Genomic DNA, 18292 nt, shown 5'->3' with positions numbered 1-18292 from the left:
ATGGTGTCTGTGCCTGGTGAAAGTATGCACTGACGGTGTGGTTGTGTGTGTGGCTGTGAGTGTGGTTGTGTGTGTGTGTGCGGTTGTGTGTGTGGTTATGTGTGAGGTTGTGTGTGTGTGTGTGTGTGGTTGTATGTGTGGTTGTGTGTCTGGTTGTGTGTTGTGTGTGTGGTTGTGTGTGTGGTGTTCGTGGTTTTGTGTGTGCTTGTGGTTGTGTGTGTTGTGGTTGTGTGTGTGGTTGTGTGTGTGATTGTTTGTGTGTAGTTGGGTGTGGTTGTGTGTGGTTTTGTGTGTGTGGCTGTGTGTGGCTGTGTGTGGGGTTATGGTTGTGTGTGTGGTTATGGTTGTGTGTGTGGTTGTGTATGTGGTTGTGTGTGCGGTTGTGGTTGTGTGTGTGTTTGTGTGTGTTGTGGTTGTGTGTGTGGTGTGTGTGGGTGGTTGTGTGTGTGATTGTGTGTAGTTGGGTGTGGTTGTGTGTGGGGTTATGGTTGTGTGTGTGGTTATGGTTGTGTGTGTGTGTGGTTGTGTGAACAAAGCTCCTGTGAATGTGGGCACACTGGGAATAGGCGTGAACAAAGAACCAGCGATTCTGGGTACACTGGGAGCATATGTAAACAACGGACTCGCAATTCTGGGAGCACTGGGAGCATGCGTAAACAAATGGCCAGCGAGTCTGGGCTTAACACAGCTGGATTCTTATGGTCTTCGAAGTGGATGAGTCTTAATTCCTCCATTAATGGCCCTCATTATGTGTCGGACTTTAGTTTGAGAGGGAGGTGTAAGGCTGGAGTCTAGATACACGCTGCAGCCGCTATTTCCACAACAATGATTGGCCTCCCAGTCCAAGAGTCACTGCCCTCGGGCATCACACGCCGGGCCTAGAGGGCCCGGGCCCAACTCTGCATGGGCGGTGCGAGTTTCTGCACACACGTTCGATATACGGGGGGCATCCCCTCACTCTGTAATACCTGAAGATATTTGGGAGGTATTTTCACACAGAAACACCACTCCGCCAGACTCGAATAGAGGGCTTTAATCTTATTAAGTTTGAAATGACTCGATTAAATGCAAGCAGTCGATAAAAATCAAGATAGCATGTGAACATGGGTGGAGGTTCAGTACTGGGGTTCAAGGCTGCCGTGGGGGGCGGGTTGGTCTGTGGGGTCGAGCAGGTGGCTTGTACACACTAAACATCTCTGGCTGAATCTACAGTCTAATCCCAAAATGCTGCGACATGGGCATCGGTGGCAAGAGAGCCGATGCACGGGGATCGATCGGCCGCGCGCTCGTCCCTCCCTGACAGGCCGCGGTGGGCAGTGATTAATGCCCATCTCTGAGCGGCTGTCCTCTAGGTGTGAGAAGCAGTTAGTGTCTGAGCCCCCCCTCCCGCTGCAGGTGTCCTCAGCAGGTGAGGGTCTGAGGAGAGGGGGGGGAGGCCGGAGCCAAAATCCATACCTGGTTTTTCAGCACCTGGGACCCGACGACAGAAGCATGAGTGTGAAAGGTCACTGAAGGTCGAGCCCATCCTTCTCCAATCAGAAGTGACAGGGTGAGTCCCATTAAACTGAGCCCATCAGACAGGGAAGGCAGTGAGAGAACATGGGAGTAGGGGGGGCGGAGGGGAAGGAAAACGTGTTGGAAAGAGATTCAATGGCGAAAATATGTTGTTTGGAGAAGTAGAGATGCAACTCCCGGACTTGGGCAGCAGAGAGGGCAGACAGCGAGGTCTGGTGCTGCCCCGGTGCACGATACCAACTCTCTCAGTGTTAGAAGGCAGTAGTGCTCTGTGAACTGGAGGAAACACATCCGCGTTGAAGAAAAAAAAAACATGGCTGCGAGTGGTGTGCACGCGCCACAGCGAGCCATATGTGTTTTCAATCATCGTGCCTGTGTTTGGGCACGATAATTGAAACCACATGGGATTTGGTGTGCGTAACAGACACCAATAGGCCTTTGGCAGAGTAATGAGTCCGTCTTTGGCCTATTGCGTGATCTGTTTAAAAAAAACATGCACGCAAAGCCCAATCACGGAATGAAAAAGGAAAAGCACACGCACGAGCGTGTGCGATTCCAGGGTCCGTTTTGAAACCCCGGACAAAAGGGCTCTCGCCCCTGCGCAAGCACTGCTGCTTAGTGCAACGCAGGGGGCGAGGCCTAAAAACGAGATGTGAGGACCCAACGTCCCCACACCACCACACCTACCCAACAGAATCAAAGTATGTAGCGGTAGGAGGGGGAAGTTAGGGAGGAAGAGAAAACACCTGTCTCATGGAGTCAAATCAGAGAGGTAGGTAGGCACCAAGGTCTGTGTTCCCTAGATGTAAAGAATATAGAACAAGTATCAGTAGCAACACGACCTCCTAATATTGGTATAAACGCGTATGCTCAAATCATGCAGTCGGATTCTTATTCCTTGACTACCCGTGAGAATCCCATATTCAAAATTAAGGTAATGACTGTGTATTCAGAACTTTAATACAATCTATGGAGACAAAAACATAGAGGGCATCTGTATAGGGAATGTACCACAATATTGAGACTTATCGTATAAGCAAAAATATAAAGTTTTTCAACACACACCTAAAAGCATTCGATCAGGAGTTCAAAATGAGCCCAAATAATACAAATTCCGGGACTGGAGTTCAGGATAACAGTAAACAAGTACCCTTTTAGTAAATGCCGAAAAGAAAACACCAACAAAAAGAAACTGGGCACAAAAATGAGTGCATGGCTATCAAGCCTATAACTGTTACGGCTTCACCAAAGTAACAAATTCACTAATGCATTTGCTTTCCATTTCATGTAGGTTTCAATAAGACTAGTACCAAGAGAAAAGTTGAAACCTTCATATCACTCAAAATAAGGGCCGGAGATCTCTGTATGGTGAAGTACAGGGGAAGCTGCAAAATTTGTGTTGTAGGTAGGTAACTCGTTTCTTAACTACCCTGAAATCCGTTCACCGTCGGGGTCTACTCTCAGCTTCTCAACGTACCTCCGAAAGCATCCTTTGTACCCCACTGAATTTACCGGCAGAAAAAAAATTCTAAAATTGAGGTGGCGTTTTGGGACATTAAGCACTTGTGAATGACGTTATTTTATATCAAACTGACTGGACAGAAACTCTTTACAGTATAAAGATATTTCCAGACCCAGCCACTAGATAGAGGTATTTTGGGAGCATGTAAATATACAAAAGTTTCAAGCATTAAAACCAGTTAACGGTGAATGGTCTTTTTGCCCACTTGCATAAAATCGGTTCCAAGTGTGTATAGGAAATGTCTTGATATGGTAGCAGCTTACAGCCGCAGCAAAAAGGCCAAGGGCCTCATTTATGAAAAGTGGTGCATCGCTGCGTCAAAACAGCGATGAGTCACTTTTCATTGCGCCCTCTTCGCGACACCAATGATGCGTCATATTAACAGTATGACGCATCTTTGCGTAAGGAGTTACATATACGTCAGTATTTGCATGGCGCAAAAGTAACGCATTGCTGGAGTGTGTCACAAAAGTGACGCAACTCCAGCAATGTGTCCTTTCACATGGGGCAAGACCCATGTGAAAGGGGCTGCGTCAGTCTTAAGCCTGCTGTGAGGCAGGTGTAAGAAATTGACGCATTTGCGTCCTAGAAATGGCGCAGTGAAATTTCACTGCCTCACTTCTATGATCTTTTCTTGCGTCAGAACGCCCCCCTGCATACATTATACCTGGCGCAGGTATAATGTAGCGCAGGGGTTTGCAAAGTGACACATCTACCTAGATGCGTCACTTTGTAAATTTGGTTCAACAAGTCACATTTTTTACACCAGTGGTGCGTCACAAAAAGTGATGCACCGGCGGCGTAAAAGTGACGCACGGCCTCATAAATGAGGCCCCAAATGTTTACTGTTATCTATGTCTGGATTTGCTTAACACTGTGTGTTACACACACACAACAATGGTAATCCTTGGCACACCTTCAGCTGGACACATTCAGATGCTCCCAGGGTCCGGAACGACATACCCGTATCCAGGACTGCCTCAACCATGAGACACTTTAGAAAGAAGACTACATCACGATGCAGATGCAGTCAAGTCGCTCTTAGAAGCCAGGGCCCATATGTGTCTAGGATTAGCATCGCCCTGGCCCCACTAGAGGCACCTGCGTGGCTGGATAAATCCAGAGTAACACAAATCAGCACACATCACTGCCTTGTGCTCCTCTGTGGATGGGGGCGAGGGGGAAGGAGGAGGTGGGGGTGGAGTGTCGGAGATGGTACTCATTCACCCATGCAATCTGACGTATTCCCATTTCTGGCAGACCTGGGAACCTGTCAGGTTGTACCCCACCCCGCCAGAGGCACAATGAGGAGAAAATATCCGTATTTCTCCTCGTTATTTCCTTTTCCAAGTGGGCTTCATTCTGCAACACACTTCGAGGAAACTGCCGGAGGATTGCTTTGGTGCAGGAAGGTTTTCGCAGACAATCCTGCCTAAAATGCAGGAACACTTGCCCCATGGTGCAAAGGTGCCCGCAGCAGTTTGTGCACCAGTGCAAGCAGAGAGTAGGAATGTGCTGCATGCAAAGTATGCCTCAAAAGCATACTTTGATCTCATGCTGCCCACCAGGCCTAAGGTGAAATTGTTCAGTCTTTGCGGCTGCATCTGGGATCGAAGGAGCCCCCCCCTCGCTGCTAAAGGGTGCCTCCATGACCAAACACTTAAAATGTGCCCAGAGGGGGCGAAGCTTACCCGAACCTGTGACGACAGATTTTTATGGTGGCACTGCCTGCAGCTTCCTTCCTTGCCCTGTCAGCTCCAGGCAGGGGCCATAGTAGAGTCAGGCATCCCACTACTACCTATACACCTGTGACATCACTCTTCACGTCTAGAAGTCACAGGCGTTGGTCTCTGCCCTGCTGTCATTAAACATCAAGAGACGCCACTGTGGATCGACCATGCCCGGATTATTCTATCTACGCACCCTGCTAGTGGTAGATTTTCATTATTTGGATCAGGTCAGATGAAGCCATAACCATATGCAGTACTAAGGTAATTGCATTCTGGGATTCGTAGTTTCCCGTAAGTGCAGGCTCAAAAACCTCAGCATTGCAAGTGCTGCTGGCGAGATAGCTCGGCTTGGCTGATGCCAGAACACGTGAAATGGGTACAGGGTGAACTCCGGCAGAAAGCGGGACTGAACAGTGCCCGTGAAACCCCTATAAAATAGATGAAATTGGTGTTTTTAGAAAAATAAAACCACAAAAATGGATAGCCGGGCAAGCGGCTAAATTATATTTTCATTTGGACAAAGGTAGGCGGTTGTGCGAGGAGTGCGATGGGAAGCGCTGCATCCGTAAGTGCAGAGCGGACACGGCGGATTCTCGTCCAGTAGAGAACAATTAGCATGTTCACAGGTGTGAGCGGTGCCTTAATCACCCATTAAAAATAACAAGAGAAGCCGGATATGACGTTACCCTGTTTACAGAACGGGAGAATACGTCACCAGTGGACAAAGGCTGGTACTTGAAAGCACAGCAAGCAGTGACTGGCCTGGGAAATCGGGGTAAATCCCCACAGGCCGGGGGGATTTCGGGTGACCTAGGCCCCAACACCCCCGTGTCACAGGCAACTCAGTCCTGGCACTTGGTGTGATGCTCTGAGGCAATCTGTTTGTCGCAGTCCTGGTTTTCTTCTATCCCACCAAATAAACCAACACACCTGTTATAAATAATGTGTAAGGGAAAGCCTGGAAACACACGACATGAACATGACAACATGGAGGGGCGGGAGCCGACTCGAGTTTTAGAGGTGGCAACCTGCCGAGCCCTGCTCACTCTGTGCCAGGCCTGGGTTTACATCTAAAAGCGCAAAGCATGCTGGGAGTTCATGTCAGGAGGGAAGAAGCCGGAAGTCCCAACATGCAGCTTGGGGCTTTTATCTGACAACACGAAGAATTGACAGGTATTCTAGTGACAGGAACCAGTTGACAGTCATTCTAGTGACAGGCACCAGATGACAGTCATTCTAGTGACAGGCACCAGATGACAGTCATTCTAGTGACAGGAACCAGTGGACAGTCATTCTAGTGACAGGCACCAGTTGACAGTCATTCTAGTGACAGGCACCAGTTGACAGTCATTCTAGTAACAGGCACCAGTTGACAGTCATTCTAGTGACAGGCACCAGGACAGTCATTCTAGTGACAGGCACCAGTTGACAGTCATTGTAGTGACAGGAACTAGTTGACAGCCATTCTAGTGACAGGAACCAGTTGACAGTCATTCTAGTGACAGGCACCAGTTGACAGTCATTCTAGTGACAGGAACCAGTTGGCAGTCATTCTAGTGACAGGAACCAGTGGACAGTCATTCTAGTGACAGGAACCAGTTGGCAGTGATGCCAGTTATCAAGGACTGCTCAGTTTCACGGCAGGTCAGTCAGCCATGAATGCACGCAGCAGGGCGCTAACTTCCTAGAAGTTCACAAGAGTCACTCGAAGTGTTTTTGGGGGGATGGCTACAATTGGCCCCAGGTAAAAACCAGTGTGTCAAACCTATAAGTGGCAACAGTGACACATGCGTGAATATTTGTTTACATAGAACGCCATAGTTAAACATTTTAAGCTAATCTGTAGGCTTATGTATTATCTCAAACAAGCCCTACTCTTGAGTGACATGCACTTGGAATTTACGTGTGGCAGGGGGCGGCATTCAACTACTGCGCTGGTGGGGCCAGGGGGGGGGCAGGACAAGTGGAGTTGGGCACGGCCATTATCTTTTCCCTCCAAGAGACACACACACCCTAGTGGAGAAGTGTGCACCCATCAGTAGGACAAGCACATCACAAAGAAATGCTGTCGGAGAGACGTACTGGAGTCACCAGAAGAGACAATTACCATGAGAACAACAATACTTGTATTTATTCATTTATTTACATTTTAGTTTAATTGTACATAGCGTGCCCTGTGATCCTAGTGTGATGGGGTACTGCAGAAAGAAAGACAATGTATGAAAGAAAAGGCAGATGCAAGTGAGAGACGAAGGGAGGCAGTAGCCTCACTGTGCCACCATTAGAAGACTCTAAATGACATGAAAAGCCCTGAAAATCAGATTTCCCAATTTGGGACATGGTGGGCTCGACGTCAAAATGATATCTTGGTTAAAACAAAAAAAATCGTTTCCCCCTTCCAGCTTGCACCCCCCCTCCCACATTAGCAATGAGAGGCTGTTAGATCAACCATCACGTGATGCACCAAAGACCCTTCCTACTGGTACCTTGGAACTGAGGAAGAAATGAAATGGAGAGAGCACTTTGCAATAAAGTGTATTAAGAAGCCCCCCCAACAGGAACAGTCTCCTTCAGAAGAGAATCTTTGACTGCAGACCACCTCCCTTTCCACCAACAAAAGTCCTGGTGCATTTTTTGCTTCATTTCTCACAAGAAATGTGGTTCAGTCACATGCATGGAAAGGTGCATTTGAGGCAACACGCGTCTCTGGGTTACGCACTCACTCCTTCGCACCCAATAAGGACAGAGGCCATGCCCTGTGCAGGAAGAAAAAGCAGTCTCGCACAAGATTGTGTCTCTCAGAAGAGCCTTGGATCTGTGCAACCCAACCTTCCAGCTCAGGGTCCCAAGGGGGCAGATGTTCATAGGCCAACACTGCGACAGCAGCAACTGCTAATTCACCCCCTCATCCAGGTCAGTTGGGGTTCCAAGCGTCTGGTGGGTGGGGAGCTTTGCTCACTTCCACCTGGAGTGCTTACCAGCAGGAGTAGGGAAACAGAGGGTACTGGCTCCAGTCGGCCATGCTTCCGTGTGGGTGCCCCGCTGGTGCCTGGGAGTTGTAGTCCGTTGGGAAGGGCGGGTAGCTGACTGGCCGGTACTGGCTCTGAGCCGGGTTCATCCACTGTCCCAGACCTGGCTCGGCTCCGTAAGGGTTGTACAGAGGAGGCCGGAGCCCGGGCTTCCCGGCTGGGTCGGCAGACATGTTGTGGACTCCTGGCAGGTCATGTGCGGGGTGAAATGGGGGTAGAGCCCCAAAGCTTTCAGGCAGTTGCTTCACTTCCGGTTCCGGCACCTGAGCCACGTCTGCGGGGTGCGTTCTCCCCCGATATTCACCTTGCGGGACATCTCGAGCAGGGGAATGGTGGGACTCGGCCACATCCTGGAACCTGAACGGTGGGGGGTGGGAGAGAGGACAGGTGAGACCAGACCACTAGCAAAGACCATACAATCACTAGGTAGAGAACTACACAACGTCGTTGACCAAGAATCTGAACTCTTCCATCTAACTGTGTGCTTGTGTTTTATTTTTATTTTATGGAAGTGGAAAATGCCAGATAGTCATTGATAATGATTAGTCTTTCGACTTTCCCTCCTGGGAACTGGACGGGTCCATCTTGCACAATGGATTGAACATAAGTAGAAAGGGCGGCACAATCATTTCACAGTTAGGAGATTAGATCGTCTAGACAAGAGAGCATGGGTACTCACAAACATTTACCCAGGGGCCACAATGTGGTGTGGATACTCTAAGGAGGTTCTAAAACATGTTAAACTTGCAAGCATTTATTTGCAGATAAAAAAATGCTTGCCCATTTATCTATCATCTTTTTCTAAAATTAGTGCTAGCAAATGAACAGCAGTTGGTGTTGCTGTACACCAAGAGGCCGCATTTTAAGGTCAAGAGGGCCGTAAGCACCCCCTAACCACCCCCCCCCCCCTGCCGTACTTTAGTATCACTGACCTAGAGACTAACTGTGGAACCAGCAGGCCTTTGTTGTTCAGTAGAAAGTAAAATCTAACTTAACATATTATGGTCCATCTATGGGGTGAAACAGACACCTGTGATGAGCTGTTCACAGTGTTTCTTTAACTTTGAATATTGGGTTTATCCTCCTACGTCCGCCATCTTGTAAGGCAGACGTGTTGGGGGCTGCCCACTCTTAGCGGGCGAGCAATTGCTGATTACCAATTTGCTGGATAAAGTACCATTAACAACAGGTCATTAGTCACCCAGGATCACCAGGACAGCAGAGGTAAGAGGCCAGAGGCCAAGTGCGTTGAAAGGTCATAAATCTGTGTATCACTAGGGACACTTCATTCTAAAAACACTTCACCATTTCAAATTCCCCGCCTTACGATTTCGGTGCTGTTGCTAAGCAGTAATAGTTCAATACAAAGGACAAAAGCATCAAGCTTTGTCCCTTGTTACAATAAAAACATTACATCCAGGGTTTCTGGAAAGCAACGGTACTCCAGGTACATCAGCATTATGCCCCCTCTGACTCTACCCCTCCGGATGGCAGACTCACCGATACGCATTATAGGGGGACTGCGTTGGCACTTGCTGCTCCCTGGGAGGCGCTCTCTGCCCGCTAGTCTCTGGCGACCCCGGCTGGATTCGGTTGCCGCCATCTTGGCCCTGCCCCCAAACGGGGAACCTGCCCACTTGGACCGGTCGAGTCTCCTCTTTCACCTGTATCGCTCGCAGAAGATCTAAGTGGAGGAAAGAAAGAATGGTGAGGGCGCGGGATATTCAAACATTGCTAGCCCTAGAGTTGTGAGAGGTCGGGTTCTACCAAGGGAGCAGACGCAAGGGTCGAGACATTGTAAGGCATGGGTAAAGTGAGCATCTGCACAGGGCCCCAACCTACCAAGGTGTACACCCAGTGGTGTAATGAAACTTGAGGCCCCCACCCCTACAAAGTACATGGAGCCCCCCCCCCCCTACCAATCCAGACCCAGTCAGGAGCTCTCAGACCATGGGCTCACCACCCGTGCTCAATGCCAGAGGGCGCCCCCGGAGCTTCGGGCCCCCCTGCACCACGGGTGCTATTGTTATGCCCCTGGGCTACCCTGGAAAATTGAGCTTTTTCTATAGCTCACCTCTATGCATTTCTTTATCTCAACCTTCAACATATAGACGCAGACTTATTTTCGAGTCATGGTTGTGTGTGTCACTTTTGTGGTGCAGCCCAGAGGCAAAATCCTTTTTCCCTTTTACTAAGCCATGAGGGCTACCTTGTGTTACTTGGTGTTGGGTAAATGGGTGGAGCACGGTCGTTCCCATGTATCCACCCTGGTATGACGCAGTCCGAGATTTACAAAGTGTTGTAAACCTGAGTTTGCGCTTAGGCGTAATAAGGTGAATTATCTTCATTTCTCCTTGTTACTGCACACAGATAAAGAGGAATGTGGATTCTTTTTGTGCAGGAAGGTGTCCCTTCCTGCAATAAAACTATCCTGCCTTTATGCAGATATACTATGGTGCAAGGGTGCCTGTATTGGCGCTAGGCAGCGGACAGTGCTCCGGAGCAAGAAGAGAGCAGAACCGCTCCATATCTTTGTAAATATGCAGTATTTCTCTGCTCTCCTTTCACGCAACGCAGCAAGTTCTCGTGCTGTGCTGTGTTGTGTGAAATAATAGTAATTGTGCCCAATCATTCAGTATTGTTAGGCAAAAGAGGGCTTGAATAGGTATAAAATGGGTAAAAGAAATCAAAGTTGGGTGGAAAGGGGTCCCTGTGGCCACTAACATGACACTGACAGGGATCTTTAGAGAAGCCATTTGCTACCAAAACCAGAGATAAACTCCTCTGGATGAAGACAGTCAAGCTCGGGCAGCCCCGCTAAACCAATGAGAGAGTAGATCCAATATTCCAAACCAGAACTACTTAGCCAATGAGAAAGCAGAACCAACATTTCTCTCTGTAGAGCCCGAGGGCGCCATTACCTGCGTCATTGGAGCAGCCTTCCTCCTCTTCCCGCTTTCTCTTCTTTGGCTCCTTCGAGGGGCTGTTGCTGAGCTTTTTTGGGACCCGTTCTCTGCAAACAGAACAAGTGTGTCTTTAGTTTGAGCACATAGATACATTCGCAGCATGTCCTTTGGGCTTTGCATGGCTCTTTCATAACAGACGTCACTGCGCACCCCCCCCCGCGTCTAACGCGTGGACGAAACTGCGTTCCAGTGATTAAAGAAGCCTAGTGTCAGTCAGGGGTGGAGAGCCCCGCCCACCTCCACCTAGCGCATAGAAGACTTGCCAGCATCCTACCTTCTGCTGTTCTTCCCATGCTCCCGGAAACCCTTGGCAAAGGGGTTGTTTTCAATCTTGAGTTTTGTCACCTATGAAAAGGAACAAACAGAACACGGTCACACTTAGAAAATGGCATATCTAAAGCGTATAAAAACCACAACATTATAACAACAAGTTTTATATAGCGCTTGGTACCGCGGCTTCTGGACTATAATTGATACTCATTTGATGAACCCCTTAAAGATGAACGGTCGAGCTGGCCCTGCCAGCATTGGATCACTGCAATGGACACATAATGCCGCGAGCCACCCCGTGGCCCCAGGGAGAGCCAGGGCCAGCTGGGCAGACCTGGACCCAGCAGAGGCTGGGCTCCCTGGCAGAGGGATGGGTAACTCAGTGGAGGCAAGATGGGGGTGGGGGGGGGGCTTGTCTCTCAAATATAGGGTCCTCTTAAGGTTTAAATTGTCTCTTGAATAAAAATTACTGGAATGCCTTTTAAAATAAACGTTTATATTGAAAATGTACCCTTCGTAGTACATCTTACTTCTGGCTAAAATCTTTTGTTGGAAACCTTTCTTAAAAATGTAGCTGATCTTTCTGTAACAATATTATGGGATTAAATACATTCCTATGTGTATCTCCATTCTTAGAACATTTTGGTGCATGCTACTAAATCACAGGTCTCAGCCACCGCGGCCTGCACCTTACCAAAAGGTGTGATGAAACAAGAAACGATGTAAAAACACGGTGATGGTTTAAAATAGCTTCACTCAAAATACTTTCTCTTTCAAGAAAAACTTTCAAACTATTTTATCAACCAGTTTGTTTTTCGACCAATGGTTTTCGACCACCTTTTTTTTTACTGTTCAAAGATTACAACATTCTAATAGCTCGATAGGCTAATTGTAAAACTAGAATTTACAAAGCTAACCCTATGAAACAAGTGGTTTGAGGGAGGGGGTGAAGGAGTAGGAAAACTGAGTAGCACCAAGCTCCTGATGATGCAAGCACAGAGAGTGGCTGTCATTGGTCGCCCCTTACCATCTCATTCTGATAGGCAGTGACCGCGGTGAAGGTCGTCTCCGGGAAGGTGAACATCTGGAAGACCCCCCAGCGCATGCTGTAGAGGTCTTCGGCCTGTACCAGGTGGATGCGCGGCTTGTAGCGGTGCATGGAGTGCAGAATGACCTATGGGCAGAGAAGGAAGGGCATGAGGTCAGCATCGCAGCCTGGTGCTTCTGAAGGCTGGTAGTGATGGGAGAAAGTGGACCAATGGTCACGTGCTGGTGGTATGTAAGTCACATTGATGTCCATCACCCCCGCCCACCCTGCCAAACAGAGCTTAATTTGTGCCAGGGCTCTCGTCAGGAGGCCACTGCAGCTTGCACCACACAACACCCTGCCATGCTGCCAATGAAAGTAATAACACAACTACTAACCATCAGGATGCTACAAGTGTGACAACCGGACTATTACATGCCCCTAAAACTAAACCAATGGCTTGGGCAGCAGATAATACATTTATAATGTATATTTAATAATTAATTGTTGTTGTGGTCATCTCTAAATTAGCCAGACAGCGCCACCATGTGACAAGACTGTCACAAGCGCTGGTGTTGACAATTAAGTGCAGGTGCCGAGTAGCGGAACCCACCGGCTCAAATTAAGCACTGCTGCTAACCCATACCACAGGCACACATCCCCGCAAGATTCATCGTCCTTACATGCCCTTGCTGGTCCAGGGTGTTGTTAGTCAGTTTGAGTTTATGGAAGGAGATGGCCTCTTTCATCCAGTGGCTGCCATGCGCGGGTGAGTCTGGGTGGATGTAGGTACGACAGGGTGGCGGCGGCTCAGCCTTTCCTGCCACTTCCCATTTGTTCTTGTTCCACTGAGGAGGGAGGGGGGACAAAAGAAGTAGACAGGTCAGAGAAGGAGAAGAAAGTAGAGCAAGATAAAGAGAGGGGGAGGGAGGGAGACAGATAGGGGGGAAGAAGGAAAGAGAAGAGAGAGAGAAGGGGAAGAGAAAGAGGGGAAAGACAGTAAAAGTGGGAGAGCCACCCGTAGAGCGCCTCCCTGAGGATCAATACAGAGCTCTGCATACCTTGTATCTGAGGGCGTCCAGGGGTACAAAGTCCACCAGGAGTATGTACTTGGCATAGGGCAGGAGTCCAGACAGCCTGATCTTGCACTGAGGAAACATACGCCTGGAGAGAGAAAAACACCAGAAATCAGTGACCAGAAAGTGATTTTTTGGACTGTTAGGAGCGAGCATTAAAAGAACTTCAAGCAAAATTATTTCCTCTAAGTCGTCTACCCCCATCAGGGGATCTGTGAAAAAGCCCTGTTGTTATTACCGGGGGCCGTAATGTTGATTTGCTGGGGCTGCTGCTTCCAAGGCGGGACTTCCTGTGATGGTGAAGCAAAGTCACCACTGAGGAAGCAGCGGCCGGAAGTCCAGCCACCTCAATGGTGGTGCCCGGCAGCCATTTTGAAAAGTTAAAACCTAGACGTCTCCTTCCCCAAAGGAAGTTCTTCAGAGCGTTATATTGTCCTTGACTCATTCAGACTGCCCCTCACATGGATCCCAGCTATGGTGTCCTAAAATGTTTCTAGATGCGGTGAGCACTTCTCAGTTCTGGGATCCAGTTTAGAGGAACTCGGTCCAATTGTAACTTACGTTTGAATAGCAAGCCATCTTTTAAACCGTGTTTTTCTATTCCATTGTATCAAGCGCTAAATAAAAAACATTAAGTGCAGGGGCCTAAAGTTTTCCTTACGAACTTTCCACGATCGCTGCCGACAAACACGGCTGCCACGTCTTCATCTTCCAGCCTTTCTTTCCCCTCTAATATTTCCCAGTTTCTTTATCTAAGTCTTGCAAGTTCCTTTTCTATCCCCCCCCCCCTTCCTTTCCTTGTCACTGGTTTCCTATGTTTTTTATCCCTTTTCTGCAGTCTTCCTCTTCTGCTGGATCAGAGACGCGGGATAAATAAAAATAAGCCCTAAAAAAAACCAGTGCCGGCCACCGGCACAAATTAAGCACTGCCTAGAGGGGTGGGTTGAGTGTGCTGTATAAGCATTGTAAATTTAGCCATACAAGTTGGTAAATAAGCTGTCCTAACATGACAGGACCGATAAGGTCTCTGCCCATTCTACCCCTTACCACGTGGCCCACGTCACTGCTGCATGCACCACCAGTCATACTCATAACATCATCGCCCCCTCCCAGCCAGCCTCGCCCAGCCGCCACCGACCTCCCAGACTTGGTGATGATCATCTCCGTCCCTTCCTGGTGGAACTTGCTCCAGAGGTCGGCGTCCTCGAGCGCGGCCTCGACGGTGCTCTGGGGTGAAGAGGGGTCGTTCATCGGCAACGCCGCATCGCAGGGGGGCTTGGTGTCTGCAGGAGGAAGGGAGAGGGTGAGTCAGACTCAGAGCAGATACACAGCACAAGCGTGGATTTATACAGGATGACCATACCCAGGCACTGCTACGAGTGGTGCAGCAGGTGCAGTGACACCGGGGCTTGGTGTCTGCAGGAGGAAGGGAGAGGGTGAGTGGGACTCAGAGCAGCCAGATACACAGCGCAAGCGTGGATTTATACAGGATGACCATACCCAGGCACAGGAGCTACGAGTGGTGCAGCAGGTGCAGTGACACCGGGGCTTGGTGTCTGCAGGAGGAAGGGAGAGGATGAGCGTGTCTCAGATACACAGCACAAGCGTGGATTTATACAGGATGACCATACCCAGACACAGGTACGAGTGGTGCAGCAGGTGCAGTGACACCGGGGCTTGGTGTCTGCAGGAGGAAGGGAGAGGGTGAGCGGGACTCAGAGCAGATACACAGCGCAAGCGTGGATTTATACAGGATGACCATACCCAGGCACAGGAGCTACGAGTGGTGCAGCAGGTGCAGTGACACCGGGGCTTGGTGTCTGCAGGAGGAAGGGAGAGGGTGAGCGTGTCTCAGATACACAGCACAAGCGTGGATTTATACAGGATGACCATACCCAGACACAGCTATGAGTGGTGCAGCAGGTGCAGTGACACCGGGGCTTGGTGTCTGCAGGAGGAAGGGAGAGGGTGAGTCGGACTCAGAGCAGATACACAGCACAAGCTTGGATGTATACAGCAGGGACCAGATCAGGGCAGGGTCGTAGCTACCAGTGGTGCAGCAGGTGCAGCGGCACCGGGGCTTGGCGTCTGCAGGGGGAAGGGTGAAGCAAATACACAGTGCTTGCCTGGAGTTATGCAGCATAGACCACATCCAGACGGGGGCATTGCTACCAGTGGCGCAGCAGGTGCAGTGGCATTGAACCCAGATTACTGCTGTGTTTTATACTTAATAATTTGCGGCATATTAACAGCTTGCCCTGGGCCCCACAGCACCCTGGCTACGCCACTGGACCCAGGAGGATTGGAAGCAAAACTTTGATAGTTGATAGGGAAAACGTGCTCCCCACATTGTGATGTTCCACAACCTCCCCAAACAGTGTCAATGTGTCCTGGGCTCCTTATACTGCATCAATGTGCCCCGGACCCCTCACACCGTGTCAATGTGCCCCGGGCCCCTCACACCGTGTCAATGTGCCCCGGGCCCCTCACACCGCGTCAATGTGCCCTGGGCCCCTCACACCGTGTCAATGTGCCCGGCCCCTCACACCGCGTCAATGTGCCCGGGCCCCTCACACCGCGTCAATGTGCCCCGGGCCCCTCACACCGCGTCAATGTGCCCCGGGCCCCTCACACCGTGTCAATGTGCCCGGCCCCTCACACCGTGTCAATGTGCCCTGGGCCCCTCACACCGTGTCAATGTGCCCCGGGCCCCTCACACCGTGTCAATGTGCCCCGGGCCCCTCACACCGCGTCAATGTGCCCCAAGCCCCTCCCCGTGTTAGTGCCCCAAATTGCTCACTGTGTCCGTGAGTTCGGGTTTTACTCACAGTGCTAATTAAAGACGGGGCCATTCGTTCACAATTCCAGCCCCGGCTCAACGGCTGCTCACCACGCGCAGGTATTCCTACAACCGATAGGATATTTCAATAAATGTACAACCGTCGATTTGTTTTCGCTGACAAGCGTAAATCCAGGGTAACATGGACATTGCGGCCTCCTTTTCGACATTCCGTATTGTGAAACCCTCTAAATCAAACGCGTTAACACTCCCCAACATTTCACATCTCAGGGCGTTTAGCGGGAACGCGGCGGAACCTTATAGTGTACGTAACGCGTTCTTGAAAAGTTAACTAAAGTCACACATTGGCCAAGAAATAAATAATTAAGAAAAAAATAAAAAAGATGGCCGATCTCCATTTGAAGTTCATGCTAGAATCAAAAGCACGCAGCGCCCAGATGGCAGCTCTCCAGGCGCATTTCACGCTATGGTACAAAAAAAATGACTGGTCTCCATTCACATTTTAGACTAGAATAAAAAACCATGCAGCGCCCAGACGGCCTGTCTCCAGGCGCAGTTCATGTAATAAACAAAAATAACTACTCCCTATGCGCAGTTCAAGCTAGAATAAAAAAACATGCAGCGCCCAGAAGGCCGGTCTCCAGGCGTATTTCATACTGTAGTGAAAACCAGACCCCGGCCTGGAGGTGCACTCCATACTATGGAAAGCCCCTCACTTTGGCACATTTTTCTCACGCTGTTTTTACTTTCTTTTCACACAAAATAACAAGTGCCTCGAGACGCGGTATTTGGCGCCTACTCAACGTTTGAGGCACTTTGGGCGAGTGGCCCTGACTTTTGCGCCCCAGAGAAGGTCTCCCTAAATTCCCCATTCCAGGAGGGACTTACCTGGCAGTGATGAGTACATCTTGTCCAGTGTGTCGGGGGCGCGTCCCGATGGGTACCAAGTCCAGTGGTGGGTGAGAGGCCAGGCAGCGAATGGTCCTGTCCCAGGGAGGGCTGCGTCCCTTTGCTAATCCAGGGCTGAAGGCCGGTTTGTGAGTGCTGAGGGAAGGTGAGACCTGTTTTTATCACAGGCTAATGAGGGGGGAGGAGCGACCCGCCCCCCCAGCCCCAATCCACTCGCCCTCAGCCCCCCCGCCCCCCTCCCCGGCCCTTTGATGTCTGCACAGGACAAAGGGAGGAAGGCCCATTCAGGGCTGGGATGAGGCACATTAAAAAAATTAACACAGCTCTGGCACACAGGAAACCCCACGGGGGCAGGGTGCCCCGGCCCAGCCAGCAGACACTTTCAAATCCACAGAGGCCAGACGGCCGGGCACAGCCGAGCACGGGCAAGAGGAGCTCCGGGCAGCCCTGGCACGAAGCCACAGTGGGCAAGTGGTACACAGGTGAATGCACGGAAATGGAACAGAAAACATGGGCGAATGGCGCACGCGTGCATCCTGGTACATTGCAGGGCACAACCAAAGTGGGCACGTGGTACACCAAAGCCAACTTGGAACATCAGAGCGCTCAGCCTATATGGGCAAGTTGAGCCCTGGTACACCTTGGCAGTTTACAGGGCACAGCCAGAAGTGTAAGTGAAACTCCGCACTTGGTCACACTTGGCACAGGTGTCTGACCATGGCATGAGGCGCACTCGGGTAACCGGGCAAATTGCAGAGCAGACATAAAAAACCTGGCTCCAATGCCAAGCTGGCAGACTACGGAGCATGGTAAAACTGTTTCTGGTGCAAGCGGACTCTGCAGAGCGGGGTTTAAAGGGCAACCACTTGACCAGGGCTGGATGCAGGGCACAGTAAGACCGGGCACCTGGCGCTCTACACTGGGCAGACTAGGGTTGGCCTGGACCTTCCGCAGGCGAGAGAAACCCTTACAAAGGTGCCCCTAGACTCGGGGCAGAGGCAGGCATGTGAGATCCATATCAGCCTCTCTGGGTGGCACTGTTGGCACAGCGCCCTCTCACCCACGCTGCTTTGACACCTCACTTCATCCCCACAGAGGAACATGCAAGCTCTGGCCCGGTACATGCATGTTACATGCAGACTGTCACAGGGGCCGCCAGGTTTGGAGCCCCCTCGCCAGGGTCTAGCTTTCTCAAGTGTTGTGCCAGGCCACGGTGCCCTCCGGTGCCACCCTGAGAGGGCATCACACCCACATCTGGATACATTGACAGCCAGCACTCCCTTCGCCCTTTCTGTGGGTTATGAAACAGCGCCAGAGACCCTGAAAGTCGAAACAAGTCACCTTGCGCTGTCTGCAGCCGGTTTAATATCATATTCGATGTGACATCACAGAAAGGCCGCGCTACCATCATTGCCCAGCTGTCCTGGTGGCTGGCACGAGCTGCAGCA

The 18292-nt window shown here is 50.3% G+C and overlaps 1 protein-coding gene across 1 annotated transcript; it reads right to left on the bottom strand.

Moving 5' to 3' along the window:
* Window positions 1-6927: 6927 nt before the first annotated feature.
* On the bottom strand, window positions 6928-16842 carry LOC147679037 (T-box-containing protein TBX6L-like). Its single transcript, XM_086944709.1, has 9 exons — window positions 16824-16842; window positions 14274-14418; window positions 13121-13223; window positions 12743-12907; window positions 12060-12206; window positions 11037-11107; window positions 10718-10809; window positions 9297-9480; window positions 6928-8153 (listed from the first exon to the last, which is right to left on the bottom strand). Exons 1-9 carry the CDS (start codon window positions 16840-16842, stop codon window positions 7742-7744), a joined length of 1338 nt encoding a protein of 445 aa, XP_086800835.1. The 3' UTR covers window positions 6928-7741.
* Between the last annotated feature and the right edge of the window lie 1450 nt (window positions 16843-18292).

The sequence above is a fragment of the Lissotriton vulgaris genome, chromosome 11, assembly GCF_964263255.1.
Source record: "Lissotriton vulgaris chromosome 11, aLisVul1.2, whole genome shotgun sequence".
Classification (NCBI taxonomy): domain Eukaryota; kingdom Metazoa; phylum Chordata; class Amphibia; order Caudata; family Salamandridae; genus Lissotriton; species Lissotriton vulgaris.
This window is presented reverse-complemented; position numbering and strand designations above follow the sequence as displayed.

Coding starts and splice junctions, on each gene's coding strand:
- LOC147679037 (XM_086944709.1), bottom strand. Junction 11,108..12,059: donor CTGCCTATCAGAATGAGATG/GTAAGGGGCGAC, acceptor TCCTTTTCATAG/GTGACAAAACTCAAGATTGA. Junction 9,481..10,717: donor AGGCTGCTCCAATGACGCAG/GTAATGGCGCCC, acceptor TCCTCCACTTAG/ATCTTCTGCGAGCGATACAG.